This window comes from Saimiri boliviensis, chromosome 17 (assembly GCF_048565385.1).
Source record: "Saimiri boliviensis isolate mSaiBol1 chromosome 17, mSaiBol1.pri, whole genome shotgun sequence".
NCBI classification, from domain to species: Eukaryota; Metazoa; Chordata; class Mammalia; order Primates; family Cebidae; genus Saimiri; species Saimiri boliviensis.
This window is the reverse complement of record NC_133465.1, coordinates 52,270,559-52,287,766: the sequence shown is the minus strand read 5'-3', so window position 1 is coordinate 52,287,766 and position 17,208 is coordinate 52,270,559. Positions and strand designations below refer to the sequence as shown.

General features: G+C 36.3%; 1 protein-coding gene across 10 annotated transcripts in view; it reads right to left on the bottom strand.

The window, feature by feature from the left end:
• The window catches only part of EFCAB13 (EF-hand calcium binding domain 13), a 277,023-nt gene extending 259,913 nt beyond the window's left edge, over positions 1-17,110 (bottom strand). For 4 of the 10 annotated variants that reach the window (XM_074388793.1, XM_074388794.1, XM_074388795.1 and 1 more), the window contains exons 1-3: positions 13,564-17,109; positions 6,444-6,604; positions 411-522 (exon numbers count right to left, since the gene is read on the bottom strand). In XM_074388793.1, coding sequence (XP_074244894.1) covers positions 411-522; positions 6,444-6,604; positions 13,564-13,593 — 303 coding nt within the window. In that variant the 5' untranslated portion in view covers positions 13,594-17,109. The other 6 variants (XR_012514684.1, XM_074388801.1, XM_074388798.1 and 3 more) reach the window with 6 other exon arrangements.
• Between the last annotated feature and the right edge of the window lie 98 nt (positions 17,111-17,208).

The window sequence follows — 17,208 nt, the reverse complement described above, 5'->3', positions numbered from 1 at the left end:
TTATAAGAGAAAGGAAGAAGGAGATGAGATACAGACACAGGAAGAAAGATCATGTGAAGACTCACGGGAAGATGGAGGCAAAGTTTGGAGTTATGCTGCCACAAACCAAAGAACAACTAGGATCACCATTAAAAAATAAAAAATGTTAGCAGAGAGCACAGTAAAAAATTGCTTAATAGAAAATAAAGGCAAATTTTTCATAAGATTCTGAAAAGATTCCTTGTTCTGTTTTTTTTTTTTTTTAAAGGAGGAGAAGGAAAAGGAAAACAAAGAAGAGGAGAAAAGGAGCAAGAGCAAGTAGTATTTAAGACTGTGACATTTCAACACATGGACTAAAAAATATAAGGGAATATTTGAAGGCTAAGGAGAACACTTGAAAATAAAAGAAAAATTTCCAAATTTTTATTTACCTCGGTTCTTTTGCTGTGCTGTTGTACTTGTAAACTCTTTTTCCTGACTTTTTTTTCTTCTGCCAAATCAGAGGACTTTTCTTCTCCACAAAGGAATATTGATGTTTCAAAACTAAATTACACAGAAATTGAATCGTTCTTGAATTTCTTTTTACTTTTGCTTTTTCTTTTCAACTTTTAATTATGGAAATTTTCTAACATACACAAATGTATACAGAATTCCATCACCCAATTTCAACAATAGCCAATCCTATTCCATCTATATCCCATCCCTGTTCCCATCCCTTATTATTTTTGAAATAAATCATATTACTTCATCTCTAAAGATTTTAATAAAAATCTCTACAACGTGTCTTTTTTAATTTAAAACACGATTACGGGCCAGGTGCAGTGGCTTACACCTGTAATCCCAGCACTTTCAGAGGCCAAGACAGGCAGATTGCTTGAGGTCAGAAGTTCAAGATCAGTCTGACCAACATGGTGAAACCCTGTCTCTACTAAAAATACAAATATACATATATATATATATGTATATATATATATACACACACACACATATATATATGCATGGTGATACACACCTGTAGTCCCAGCTACTCAGGAGGTTGAGACACAAGACTTGCTTGAACCTGGTAAGCAAAGGTTGCAGTGAGCTGAGATCCAGCCACTACACTCCAGCCTGAGTGACACAGCAAGACTCCATCTCAAAACAAAACAAAACAAAACAAAACAAAAAACACCATATGACAGCTAAAAAATTAACAATTTCTTAATATCAAGTATACAGGTAGTATTCACATTTCTAGTTGTCTCATAAATTTCATAAAATTTCTAAACATATTATATCGGGACTCAAAAAATCCCAGCATCACAGTTGACTGAAATGTCTTTTAAACTTCTTTTCATCTGTAAGTCTCCTTCTATACTTTTTATTATCATTATAATTATTATTACTAGGTTATTTGTCCTGCTCATTTTCCACAGTTGGGATTTTGCTGATTGTATCACCATGGTTGTAGGATTCTAAAGGATTGAACATACTAATGTTTAATATTTGAGGGAGATGCAAAACCACTATCTAGGTGGTGATGTTATTCCATCAGGAAGTACATAATGTCCAACTGGCTATTTGTGGTATTAGCAGCTACTTATACAAATAACTAGATCCAGTAAATTATAGGGACTGGCCAGAAATGGTGGCTCATGCCTGTTATCCCAGCACTTTGGGAAGCTGAGGCGGGCAGATCACCAGAGGTCAGGAGTTCAAGACTAGCCTAGACAACATGGTGAAATCCTGTCTCTACTTAAAAAATATATATATATACACGAAATTACCCAGGCATGATGGCGCATGCCTATAGTTCAAGGTACTCAGGAGGATGAGGCAGAAGAATTGCTTGAACCTGGGAGGCAGAGGTTGTAGTGAGCCAAGATCACACTGCTACACTCCAGTCTGGGTGACAGGGTGAGACTCTGTCTCAAAAATAAATAAATAAAAATGATAAATCATGAGGAAGTGCAAAGTGGTTATGTTATAAATCTATCATTCCTTCAATCATTAGCTAGAATATTTCTTGTTTGTATGTGTAGAGATTCATAGGTGTGATTATAGCACACACTACAGTCAAACTCCCAGGCTTAAGTGATTGTCCCACCTCAGCCTCCTGAGTACTGAACTATAGGCATGCACCACCATGCCTGGCTGCTAGAATATTTCTACAAATAGAAACTTTCTCTCATATGATATTTGGTTTCTCTCATGTACTATTTAGTACAGTTCATATTGAAACGCAAGATGTAGAGAGATTCAACTGATTGAAAAAAAAAAACAAGAAAGAAAGGCAAGATAATTGCTCTATTATTTTCCTTGATTTACCACTTTTCATGACAAAGATTTGGCTCACTTGTAACCTCTAAAAATGACAAAATAATTTTATACACTTTTGGACACATGGACTTAAATATGTTTGATACAGTTTAATTCCCAAAATTATTATTCTTATTGATGCTCTAATTTTCTCATCTTTTATAAGAAAAGGTGGGAGCCTCTTCAAGTAGGCCATTGAGTCCTTCTGATTGATCCCTAGTAGCAGTCTTTTTTTATTAATAGTTTCCTTATCTCTGGAAGACAAGATGTTTCAGGTTTATCTCTACATTTCCTCTCACAGACATGCAATCAGTATTTCTCTAAAGAGCCTTCTAATAAGAAATGGTATTTCAAGACTAACATTGGGAACTAGAAGCTGAACTTCATTCTTCTTGCTTATTCTTTGGTTTTCTCTTCTTTCTCCTTTTTCCTCTTCTTATCAGACTGTCAAAGATGCTTCTTTTTCTTTTCTTTTCTCTTGTTTTTTTGTTTTTTTGAGACAGGTTCTCACTCTGTTGCCCAGGCAAAAGCTCAGTGGTGCAATCTCAAGACCTTTCATAACACAAACATTCCATAAACCAGAGGTCCCCAACCTCTGGGCCACGGACAAAAACCGGTCTGCACAGCAGGAGATTAGTGGCTAGAGAGTAGGCATTACCACCTGAGCTCCACCTCCTGTCACATCAGCAGCAGCATTAGATTCTCATAGGGGCACAAACCCTATTGTGAACTGTGCATGCAAGGGATCTAGGTTGTGCCTCCTTATTAGAAACTAATGTCTGACGATCTTCTGAAGTGGAACAGTTTCATCCAGAAACCGCCCCCGCCTCCTCCCCATCCTCTTGTCCCTGGAAAAATTATCTTCCATGAAACCAGGCCCTAGTGCCAAGAAGGTGGGAGACCACTACCATAAACTATACAACAATGAGATAAAATATAATTATGAATTATATTTGAATTAAATTTTAAAAGAGAAGACACATACTCTTAAATGCTTCAAGTAATCCAGGGTAAACCTAAATTTCAAGAACTCTAACAGGGCAGTGACTAACTACACTACCTACTACAGCTTCAGGTGAACTCAGCCCTAAGCAAAACTGTGACATTAAAATATATATATATATATATATATATATATATATATATATATATATATATATATATTTCATGCCATTCCCCTTCTTTAGCAAGTACCTTGGCCTTTTTTTTCAATTTTATTTTATTTTAAATTGACAGACAAAATTGTGTATATTTATGTTTCTTAAATTTATTTTTTAATTGACAAATAAAATTGTATTTATGGTGTACCCTGCTTTTTTTCTGACTTATTTCTCCAAGAAAAAGTACCTTGCTTTTTTGACACACTATCGCTATAAATCTAATCTCCCAAATTCACACCCTGTGAACCTCCATACTTTGCTCTTCAGTTCCCTGAAGCTGCTATACGATTAGATCCCTCTGCAGTCCTCTAGTCTCAAAAGCAAGGACATTAAACTATTTTGCCTATGACCCACAGTCAAAAGTACATTTTCTACCAAGGTGCAATATACATACACAGAGAGAAGGAATGCAATAGAAAGCGAGGGGGGAGAGAAGGAAGAAAAAGCACTCTAATGTTTTCAATTCTAATGTATTTACTTAAAACAAAAACTAGTAGTAAACCAGCTGCAGTGGCTCTCACCTGTGAAATCCCAGCACTTTGGGAGGCCAAGGTGGGAGGCCTGCTTCAGGCCAGGAGTTCAAGACCAGCCTGGGCAATATAGTGAGACTCCATCTCTCCAAAAAATTTAAAAATTTAGCCAGGTGTGGTGGTGCACACCTGTAATCCTAGTTACTCAGGAGTCTGAGGCAGGAGAATCCCTCAAGCCCAGGAGTTCCAGACTGCAATGAGCTATGATCATGCCACTGCACTTCAGCCAGGATGACAGAGTAAATTCCTGCCTCAAAAAAGAAGAAAAAAAAAAAAAAAACTAGTAGTGATCTCCTAAACTGATTTCATGACCCATTAATGAGTCATAACCTATAGTTTACTAGTGCTTTATATCCCCCATATATCATTATTGAAGTTCAGCCTTCTTATTTCTAGTATAATCATGACTTCCACCCCACTACATGACTTTTGATCTTTCACCTTTTTTCAAAAAATGAGAAAGAAAATAAATGTTTAATCTTATGAGTGCAAGGCCTCTTTAAATTACCAGGCCCAAAGAGGCATTAAAAGTAGATAGGAGTCACTATCTCACGTCCCCTTGAACTAAGTAATTATTTCAAAGGTGCCTGCTATATGGACTGTAGACTGTGTCACCAAGTAGCCACAAATTAACCTCACAATGCCACACACTGGATACCATAACTCATACCCTACAATTCAGCAATGTATAGCCAATTGCTAATCAATGTTATTTCTGTAAACCAGTGAGAATTCCTGAAAAACAACTTTTGTAATCAACCCCTCCTGATTGGTACCTTTTTTCTTTAAGAACTTGAGCCTCTCCTTTGTTCTCCAGAGTACCTCCCAGAATCCTCAAACTGGGCCCAAATAAACTCTCTACTTATATTAATTTTGCCTCTGTTTCCTTATTTAGGTAAACAAAAGTATAAGTGTACTTTTTAATTATGAGCTGCTTCACACATTTCATACAATAAGGATGATTGGGTATAAATAATGAATAAGTAAAAACATTTGCCCTGTACCCCATTTTAAAACAAATTTTATTTTTATATGTTTAGAGGGTACAAGTACAGATTTCTTACATGCACATATGGCATTGTGGTGGGTTTCAGCTTTCAGTGTACCCATCACCAAATTCAACCCTCACCCCTCCTCCTACCTTCTGTAGTCCCAATTCTATTATTCTACTCTGTATGTCTATGCATACCCATTGTTTAGCTCCCACTTACACATGCACTGTACCTCATTCTTTTCAGGCATATGCTTCTCACAGTGCTAACCTATCTTGAACAATTCTAATGGATGAAGGTAAAGGGATGCTCCCACGACCTTCCTGTTCTTTCTAGATAACAAGTTTTATTGTAGTCTTCCAGAAATAATTGCTCTTTTGCCATCTAACAAACAGGAGTAGTGGTAAAAATGTTAGATTAAACAAAAGGAAAATACAGACTTCTGGAAGGTAGAGGAGGTTTTTATTTAAGTGCCTCTGCAATCACAATATGTAGGTAATTTCCAGTTTTCACCAACAGGTAAGAGCAGCATTTAGTTAGAGAAAGATAAAGTGACTTGAGTTCTGAATGTTTTCTCAAAGGCTTTGGATAATTTTTTTTATTTTTTCAGTCATTTTATAAATAATAAATACAGATTGAGTATTTCTCCTACATGCATATAAAATGCTAGAACTTCTATAACTAACAAAAGGCAACCAGTCAATGCAGCATACAAGAAAGAACCGCCAAAAGATTCAAATAGCTTAATTTCATGGAAAGCACAAAGTCAAGCCTAGAGGGGAGAACCTTCTGTTTCCTTCCTAAATTCTCTTTAAGACAAACTTAACAGACATACGGATAATTGTTCTCCGCTAACTGGAATTCTATGATTGCAGTTACCTTACAGCTTCCTTATAGGCTTCCACATGTGATATGGTTTGATTCTGTGTCCCTACCTATATCTCATGTTGAATTGCAATCCCCAATGTTGGGGTAGGGATCTGGTAGGAGGTGATTGGATCATAGGGACAGATTTCCCCCTTGCTGTTCTCATGATACTGAGTTCTCACAAGATGTGTTTGGTTAAAAGCATGTGGCAATTCCCCCTTCACTCTCTCCTGCTGGCCTTGTGAAGATATGCTTGCTTCCCCTTTACCTTTCACCACCATTCTAAGTCTCCTGAGGCTTCCCTAGCCTTGCTTCCTGTAAAGCCTGCAGAACCATGAGCAATTAAACCTCTTTTCTTTATAAATTACCTAGTCTCCAGCAGTTCTTATAACAATGTAAGAACTGACTAACACAACATGGAAGCCTATAGGCTTCCACATGGCTATGAGAGAAGTCAGAAAAAAATGTTAAGAACAGCTATTTAGGAGTTTAAATTATGCTACTGAAAGAATGATCCTATACAAATGGTACGTTATGAGAACAAATAAGCTACAATTTGACACTCTTAACTTGCAAAAGTATAAACCAATAAAGTAAGTTCAGAGTTTTTAACTTACATTTTTTTATATTCTGGGCTCAAACTCCTAATTTCCGGTGAAATTTTCTTCTCTATTGTTTTAGAAAACCTGATATATTTCTTGTGGTCAATAGTTCCTGATGGCAAGTCAGTTGCAAATGAATTAGAGCCATCATCTAATAAGTCAATATTTTCCTCTGCCTAGGGAATATAAGAGCCACAATGAAGCATGTTCTCTTTGTACAAACATATTAAATATGACATTCTGGGTCAAATCATTCATTTTAGATTGATATTCTTTCTCAAATAGTGCTACCAAAGAGAATTTGATTGAAAAAGGTTTTACTCACTAGTGTATTATTTTTCCAGATTCAGTACATACTCTAAATAACTCCAATTTTCCTTAGTACATTATATAGCTATAAAATGAACATCATTTATGAATAAACATAATGCTTATTTAATCTAGCACTTTTTCTTTTTTTGAGACGAGGTCTCCTTTTGTTGCCTACAGTGGAGTGCAATGGTGCAGTCATGACTCACTGCAGCCTTGGCCTCCCAGGCTCAAGCAATTCTCCCACCTCAGCCTCCTGAGAAGCTGAGACCACATGCATGCACCATCATGGCTAATTTTTTTATTATTTGTACAGATGAGGTCTCACTACATTGCCCAGGCTGGTCTCAAACTTCTGAGCTCAAACAATCCTCCCACCTCAGCCTCTCAAAGTGCTAGGATAACAGGCATGAGCTACCTCTCCCAGCCTGGATCTAGCTCTTAAGGCATTGAGGTACAAAATTTATCATACTCTTTGCAAAGCAATTTTTTATTATAAAAAATTAACTGGATTTTAGATACAAACCAAAGCCATGATCCATGAAAGAAATGATTGATAAGCTAGACTTCATTTAAATTAAAAGTTTCTGCTCTGTGAAAGACACCATAACAATGAAAGGACAAGTCAAAGAATGGGAAAGAATGTTTTCAAAAGACATATCTGATAAGGAACTGGTACCCAAAATATACAAAGAACTCTTAAAACATAATAAAAAGGAACTCAATTTAAAATGAACTAAAGACTTGAACAGACACCTCACCAAAGAAGATGTACAGAAGTGTGGTAGGTAAGAATATGAACAGAGGCTCAACATTATAATGTGATTAGGGAACTGTGAATTAAAAGGAAATACCATTACATACCTGTTAGATTGGTGAAAGTTTAACAAAAAAAACTATAAAACTTTGATTTTTAAAAAAACTGGAAAAAAAGAAACTAAAGAAAACATAAATGAAAAGATAGCCCATGTTGATGGTTTCAAAAATTTGATATGTTTAAATGTCCTACTATCCAATGCTATCTACAGACTCTACGCAATTTCTCTCAAAATTCCAGTGTCATTTTTCACAGAAATCAAAAAATCCTAAAATTTATACGGAACCAGAAAACACCCCATATAGCCAAAGCAAACTTAAGCAAAAAGAACAAAGTTGGAGGCATCATACTTCCTAATTTCAAAATTTTTATTCTTCCTTATTTCCATAATTTGAATTATAAAGTGACAGTAATCAAAACAGAATGGTACTGGCATAGAAACAGATACACCAACTAATAGGATAAGATAGAAAGCTTAGAAATTATCCAGATATTTATAATAATCTGATTTTCAACAAAGGGCTAAGCACACACGATGGGGAAAGAACAGTCTCTTCAATAAATGGCATTGAGAAAACTGGATATCCTCCTGCAGAAAAATGAAATTGGGCCATTATATCACACCATATACAAAAATCAATTTGAAATGCATTAAAGATTTCAACACAAGACCTAAAACTGTAAAGTCACAAGAAGATAGGGAAAAAGCTCTACCACACTCATCTAGGGAATTATTTCTTGAATAGGATTCTATAAGCACAGGCAATAAAAGCAAAAACGAAAAATGGGATTACATGAAACTAAAAAGCTTCTGTACAGCAAGGTATACAATCGACAGGGAAGAAATAACCCACAGAAGGGGAGAAAATATTTGTAAATCATACATCTGTTAAGGGATTAGGGGATTTATATCCAAATTATATAAAGAACTCAACTCAAGCAAGAAAACTAACTACTCAATTCACAAATGGGTGAAGGATCTGAACAGACATTCTCAAAAGAAGACACACAAATGGCTTACAGGTTTGTGAAAAATGTTCAATATCACTAATTATTAGGGAAATGTAAAATAAAACCACAATGAGATATTATCTCACACCTCTTAGAATAGCTATTATCTAAAAGACAAGGGATAACAAGTGTTGGCAAGGATGTGGAGAAAAGGGAACATCTGCACACTGTTGGTATGAATGTTAGTACAGCCATCCTAGAAAACACCATGGAGGTTCCTCAAAAATTGAAAACAGAACTACCATATGATCCAGCAATCCCACTTCTGGTTATAAATCCAAAGGAACTGAAATTAGTATGTTGAAGAAATATCTGCACTCCCATATCTGTTTCAGTATTATTCACAATAGCCAAGATATAAAAGTAACCTAAGTGTCCATCAACAGATTAATACATAAAGAAAATGTGGTGAACATGTACAAATGAATACTATACAGCCTTTAAAAAGAAGGAAACTCTGTCATTTATCACAACATGGATAGAACTGCAAAACATTATGCTAAGTGAAATAATAGAGGCACAGAAAGACAAAAACCATATAATCTCACTTACATGTGAAATCTAAGGAAGTTGTTCTCATAGAAACAGAGAGTAGAAAGAGGTTGGGGGTAGAGAAGTTTGGGGGAGGAAGAGGGATGGGGAAAGGGAAGACACTGATCAAAGGGTACAGTTTCAGTTAGACTGGAAAAACAAGTTTTAGTGATTTATTGCATTGTATGGTGAACATGGTTAATAAATGTATCATATACTTCAAAATCACTAAAATATTTTTATGTTCTTACCACAAAAAACAAGTTTATAAAGTAATGGATATGTTAATAGCTTGACTAGATATTTCTATAATGTATTTTGATCTATGTATACATTATAGAAATATAATGTATATCTTCCACAATATACCCCATAAATATATGCAATTATTATCTGTCAATTTAAAATAATAAGAAAAAACTCAATTAAGAAAAAAGAATGGCAATCATCCAAAACACTGACAATAACAAATGCTGGCAAGGATGTGAAGCAAGATCTCTCATCATTGCTGATGGGAATGCAAAATTGTACAACCACAGCAGAAGGCAGTTTGGCAGTTTCTTACAAAACTAAACTAAACATACTCTTACCATACAATGCAACAATTGCATTTATTGGTATTTTCACAAACAAGTTGAAACTTTACTTCCACACAAAACCCTACAATTGGATGTTTATAGCAATTGTGCTCATAATTGCCAAAACTTGAAAGCAATAAAGATGTCCTTCAGTAATGAATAAATAAACTATGTTAAATGTAGAGGATGGGATATTATTTAGTGCTAAAGAAGAGTGAGCTATCAAGCCTTAAAAAGATATACAGAAACTTTAAATGCACATTAACTGAAAAAGCCTGACCTGAATGGTTCCATATTGTGTAATTCCAACTATAGACATTCTGGAAAAGGCAAAACTATGGAGACAGTAAAAAAAAAATCAGTGTTTTCCAGGGGATGGGGGAAGAAAAGGTAAATAGCTATGGCACAAAGGATTTTAGGGCAATGCGATTATTCTATATGATACTATAATGTTGACTATATGTCATAATACTTTTGTTCAAACTCATAGAATGTACAACAACAAAAGTGAACTCTAATGATGTAAACTATGGACTTTGAGTGATAATGATGTGCCAGTGATGATGCATCAGTTACAACAAATGTACCACTCTGTTACAGGATGTTGACAGTAGGGTAAGCTGTGCATGTACAGGGGTAGTAGGTATACAGTAACTCTCTGTACTTTCTGCTCATTTTTTTCTGAACCTAAAAACTGCTCTTAAAAAAAATAAAGTCTACATATCTAAGACCTGAAACCATAAAAATTCTAGAAGACTACCTAGGAAAAACTCTTCTGGATACTGGCTTAGGCAAAGAATTTATGACTATGACCCCAAAAGCAAACGCAACAAAAACAAAAATAAATCAATGAGACCTAATTAAACTAAGAAGCTCTTGCACAGCAAAAGTAATAATCAACACAGTAAACAAACAACCAAGAGAATGGGAGAAAATATTTGTAAACTATACATCCAACAAAGGACTAATATCCAGAATTTACAAGGAATTCAAACAAATCAGCAGAGAAAACACAAGTACTCCCATTAAAAAGTGGAAAAATAACATGAACATATATTTCTCAAAAGAAGATATACAAATGGCCAACAAATATATGAAAAACATGTTCAACATCACCCATCACCAGGGAAATACAAATTAAAACCACAATGAGATACCACCTTACCCTAGCCAGAATAGCCATTATCAAAAAGTCAAAAAACAACAGATGTTGGTGTAGATTTGATGAAAAGGGAAAACTTATATGCTGCCAGTGGGAATGTAAATTAGCATAACTTCTACAGAAAGCATTATGGAGATTTCTCAAAGAAATAAAGGTACATCTATCATTTAATCCAGCCATCCCACTACTGGGTATCTACCCAAAGGGAAAAACAAGTCATTGCATCAAAAAAAACACTTACACTCATATGTTTATCTCAGCATAATTCACAATAGCAAAGGTATGAAACCAATCTAAGTTCCCATCAACTGATGAGAGGTTAAAGAAAATGTGGTATATATACTATGGAATACTACTCATCCATGAAAAAAGAACAAAAATAATGTATTTTACAGCAACTTGGATGAAACTAGAGGCCATTATCCTAAGTGAAGTAACTCAGGAACAAAAAACCAAATACTGCGTATTCTCACTTATAAATGGAAGCTAAGCTATGGATACAAAAAGGCCAACAGAGTGGTAGAGATTTGGAGTGGAGAGGGGGCAGGGCAGTGAAGGATGAATAACTGCCTGTTAGGTACAATGTATACTATTCAGGTAACAGGTACACTAAAAGCCCAGACTTCATCACTGAATAATTCATCCATGTAACCAAAAACCACTTGTATCCCTGAAGCTATTAAAATAAAAACTATTAAATAAATAAATACCATTCTACAAAAAAATTGAAAAACAAAGCCTAAATTTTAAAAAAAAAAAAAAAAAAAAAAAAAAAGCTAAATTGCTTCTAAATAGACACCTCTCCCCACTCCCTGCCCCACAAAAAAAGATACAGAGTTTAATGACAATAAACATGTTTAGAAAAAGAGGAATGTAGTTGGAAATATTCTCTCCTGAAATTTGCCTGTTTGCTTAAGACAACTGAACGGCATCCAGTCGATTAAAGGTGCATTAGTCCTGAGCCTTTGAACCCAAAGGTGACCCTGAAGATTACATAGACAATTTATAAAGAAGATTACCAAGGAAGTTTAGAGAGAATCTCTATTTCCACAGGACGGAAATTAACAGAACTATTTCAGTGACTTTTAGTATCTATTCTGGAAAAGGCAAAACTATGGAGACAGTAAAAAAAAAAAAAAAAAAAAAAAAAAAAAAAATCAGTGTTTTCCAGGGGATGGGACAAAGGCATACCTTTAACTTGTTTGAGGAAGGCAATTTTATTTACTGCCTTGATGAGATGTGTATTACAAATGATGAAAGAATTTCTAAAGTGTTAAAAATAATGACCCCAAATAGAAAGCGGGGGGGGGGGGGGGAAGGGGTGGGAAATCTAAAAAGACAGAAAAACCTGTTACCAAAGGCCAAGTGAATAAAAAAAAAGAGTGAGTAGAAACTTGACACAGAAGAAGAAGAAAAGAAAGAAAAGAATCTCAGAAACACTGTAGTAAAAGGTGAGCCATTTGGGAAGTATAAATTATATAGTCTAAGGAAAAAAAACTAGTATAATTCTGTAATTTTAATTTTAAGAATGCATCTTCAAAATTTGTTTATACAGGCAAAATCCAGGAAGTAATAGGTATAAAAAGGTAAATTTTAAATGTATATATGTGTATATATATGACATAAAGTACATATCTCAGTATTTTTCTAGAGCCTTATTTTTTTAGACTATAGTATAGGTACATGTTTTACACAGTAGCATGAGATCTGTTAAAAGAATGAACTTAAAAGATTAGGACTCTCAATGTACAATACTGAATTTCACTTGAGCCCTAAACTCCCAGAAAACAGTGAGGGTTAAAGGAATTCCCCCACCCTTTTGTGTTCCAGAAAATGGCTTACTGCAAACCATCCCTCCCCATAATGAGTTAGGTAAAACTCTGGAATGCCCACCTTGTTTACTTATGACAATGCCAGACACACACCCTCAAAATTCCCTTTCTTTGCATCATAAATTGTTAGCTGAATTGTTTTATCCCCACTGATAATCAGAACAAAATAGACTGACTTGATAATAAAATATTCTCCAATCTACTTCTCTAATCCTACTCTTTCACCCCATTTCCCCACACCTGGTTCTTTCCAGCCTCTCTCTATAACAGAAAACTCCTTGAGATGCTTGCAGATTTTACGATCACAGCATTCTTCCCATTGCAATAGTCCTCCTCTTCTTCCAATTTAAATAGTCCCTTTCTCCCCTGGCAATAATTCTTCTGAATAAAGTCTCTCCTTACTAAGTCCAGATCTGTTTTTATTTGAAAAATTTTGTCTTACTTGACTCAAAACTAGAAGAAAAAAAAAAGTGAAAGCATCTAAAGACAGAAGGGCATACAAATCTGAAGCACAGAAAAGATGGCTAAAGAAATTTCATATCCTCTATATTACTTTTTGGTTAAACTCTCACATCATTACATTATCTACAACCTCTCATGTAAGTTTAACTCTTTTGATCTCCAGAAAAATTATCCAGGTCTGTACATTCCCCCCACCAAAAATACTCTCATCATACACCACAGAAAATCTCTCAGTACTATATGTGAGATCTTGCACATATAGGGGATGAGAGTTCAATATATGTTCACTAAAATTGCTCAAAAGTCATCTCAGTTATTAGGTAGATTCCTTAAGACTACTACTCTATGAGTTTGCTTACTGATTGTGAATATGAAGTAATGTAAATTAATTTTTAAAAAGAAGGAATCTGTAGAATCTCTTTTGAATAAATACCTGGCAGAATAAATGAACTTTAGTTTCCATCTTTCTGTTTAGAGGTAAATTCTGTCCTTGAGGACTCTTGGCTTTGATGAATAACTATGAATGAGCAATAGTACAAAAGGATTTCCTGCCAAAAAAAAAAAAAGATATAAAAATCATATGCTTACTTAGGAGACTTAAGCAATTATATTTACCTATCTGAAGTTATCTCTTCAATGTAACACTGACTTGGGGTATGATACACAATAAATTTCACCAACACAGATATGTGGACAAACACTAGAAAAAGAAGTTAGTAGACTATAAATCACAGATCATCCAGTTCTTTAACTTTACCTTTTGCGGTATAAGGAGAAATCCAATTTCAAATGGCATACAAACCAGAGAAATCCAATTACATCTGTTTATTTAAATAAACCCTGAGAAGCAGAACTGCTAAGACAGTAGTAATCACTCATGTTACCAAATGCTTCCTATGTGCCTATGTGCTCAGTATTACGATAAAGACTTGAAGAGATCAAGTTTCCCAAGATCACACAGCCGGCAAATAGTGGAGACAAAATTTGAATTCAGACAATTTAACTCCAAGCATGTGGTCTTCAGTCCCATAGAAGATTGCCTCTCAAACAATACTACTACTGCAAACAAAAAATGATGTAGCCTCACTTTAAACCAAAGACTTTCACATTATGCCAATGTGATAACCAACACTTATAAATTCCTCAAATTTTCATTTTTAACTCATATCTGAGTTACATTTAATGAGCTATTTATCACAGTGCTAGCTATATTACATTATATTACATTGCTAGTTATAATCATCAGTCTTTTTCTTGTAAAGTTTAACTGCAAGTATTAATATTCTAATGAAGACAGAGTACTTAAAATCATTTGTGTTTACTTCTGACATATGTTAATAGTCATTATTTTTCAATGTGATATGTCCAACATTCCTAGAATTCAAAATATGCTAAAAAATAAAATAGAACCACATTAAAAAATACTCATCTCAGAAAATATTTGAAATCTATACAGGTCTCCGCAGTAACCCATTCTATGTAATCTCTTCTAGATCTTTTCTAACCAGTTCAATCCTCATACATCTAAACTACTGTACACTTACTGTCTTCACTATTCTTGTCTTCACTATTTAACTGACATTAATCATTTGCCTTGTATTTGTATTTAATTTTCACATGTACAGCTCCTATACCAACTACAGCCTAAATTTATAAAGAACTGGGACTGGTAATTTATAATTCTTAAAATTACTTCTCACAGTATCAAACACAATGCTATATATATATAATGAAGAAAACCATAAAGGAAAGAAGGGAAGGGATGGAGGGAGGGAAGGGAAAAGAGAGGGACAGAGGGATGAATGAACAAATTCCCTCCCTACTAAGCTACTCACCAAGAGTTCTTAAACCATCAAAGTGCTTAATTAAGCAGAGTTGGCATGTTTTGAATAAATCTTGAAAGGAACAACTGTTTTGTAATTTATTGACCAGATTATCAAAAAGTTGGCAGGTCTTAATTTGCTGAATGAATAAGCCTCTCCAAACTTAAAAAAAAAAATTAACATAGAAAATCTGTCTACTCCCTATAACTTTGACCATACAACTGTTTCTCAACTCTTTCAATCCTGTATCTGTGAACTTGCAGGAACAAATCAAGAGAAATGGAGGGAGACATACCCCTCTTCTCCAGTCATCTATCCATGAATTCAATGTGTATGTTTGCATGCTTAGTATGCACTACGTTCTCTCCCAGGCTCTAAGGATATAGCAATGAACAAAACAGGAAAAAAAAATCTGCCCTCATGGAGCTTACATTCTAGTCAGGGAGCGAGATGATAAAATAGAAAAATAAAACATATCATATGATAACTGCAGTAAGTACCAAAAAAAAAAAAAAAAAGTAAAGCAGGGAGGGGAATATGAAATGTAGTATGGGGAGGAGATGCAGGGAATAGAAAAGGTGGCCAAAGAAGACCTTACTGAGAGGGAGACTTTTGAGTACAGACCTGCAGGAACTGAAGAAGGGAGCTGATTAATATCTTAGGGAAGAACATTTCAGCCATAAAGAAAAGTAAGTACAAAAGCCCTAAGGCAAAAAGAATGTTCACGGAATAGTGGGAAGGCCCCATGAGGCTGAAGCAGAAGAGGAGATCAGAGAGGCTAAGGGAGGATGGCAGATCATGGAGGACCCATAGATGACAATAAAAACTTTGGCTTCTACTCTGAAGGACTGACAAGCATTGAAGAGTTCTGGGGAGAAGGATGTTATAATCTGAAGTTCTTTCTGAAAAAATCACTCTGGTTACTGTGAGGAGGAAAATCAGGTAAGTCTGGGTTCCTGGATGCCAAGTGAAGAAAGGTACTTCAAGAGTGGAATCAGGCTGTGCATGGTGGCGTATGCAGGCAATCCCAGCACTACAGGGTTGGTCTAGGCAGGAGAGCTGCTTAAGGCCAGGAGTTCAAGACCAGAGTGGGCGAAAGTGAAATTCTCATCTCTACAGATTTTTTTTTTATTTAGCTGGGCACGGCGACCTTAGTCCCAGCTACTTCAAAGACTGAGGCAGAAAGAGCCTTTGAGCCCAGGAGTTTGAAGCTGCAGTGGACTGTGATTGCACCACTGCATTCCAACCTGGGCGAAAGAGACCTTGTTTCAAAAAAAAAAGTGGGTGAGATCAGAACTGAATGTTCACTAGGTTTCACAACACGGAGGACACTGACAACCTTGAAAGGAGCCATCTAGGGGTGGGTGGTAAGGAGACAATGTCCTTGAAGTTAGTGCAAGAGACAACGGGGTAAAGAAATTGAACCCAGCTAGTAGGGTAAGCTCTTTCAAGGAGTTACGCTGTTCAGAGAAATAAGGTAGTAGCTAAGGGGAAAATGGGGCTGTGCGGGTTTAACACGAGAAAAACAGAGGAATCTTCACTGAAGCGTGACTCTGTATGACATTGCTTCACAAAGTACTTTCCTCTGCCGTGCCACATTGCCCTCACAAGCCGCCCCAGTCACTCGCTTTTCCCTCCCTAGAGGGGCTGCTCGTCTTTAATACCAACTGCTTACACAACTCCATTCCGGCTGCTGCCATTCATGAGCGTTCAAGCATCCGTCACCCCGTTTTCCCATCTGTGCCACAAACATGAATGAACCTCCCGCTACCAAGAACCCGCGCTGGGGAGGCTTCCCAGAGGCCCTGCCCGCGTCAAGCCAGCAACTTCCACGGGAAGAAAGCGGACGTGTAAGCTAGCGAGTCAACGACCCGCAAGATGGAAACGGTGCCGTAATAAGGGTCTCAGCCCCACGCTGAAGGAGCAGGGAAGTGACCCAGCCCCCGGGCCGCCGGCCTTGTACAACGGCCACCATTTCTGAGGAACCGCCTGCGGTTGGTTTGGTTTTACGGTGTTTGCTTTTCCTACGTATTTGCTGCGTGCAGGTGGGCGGCTCAGTCCCAGTCACCCTTCACTCTGCCCCTTTGTCCCACTCGGTCCCCTCACGCCTCACTGTTCCTTTCTGGAACCTTCCTTAACCCAGCCCCAACGCTGTTCTACTTCATCCCTCGCACCCCACTGCATTCTCCAGCCCGCACCTCGAAGGCTCCCCTGCCAACTCCTCCGCGAGTCTCGCCTTCCTTCCCCACCTCCTC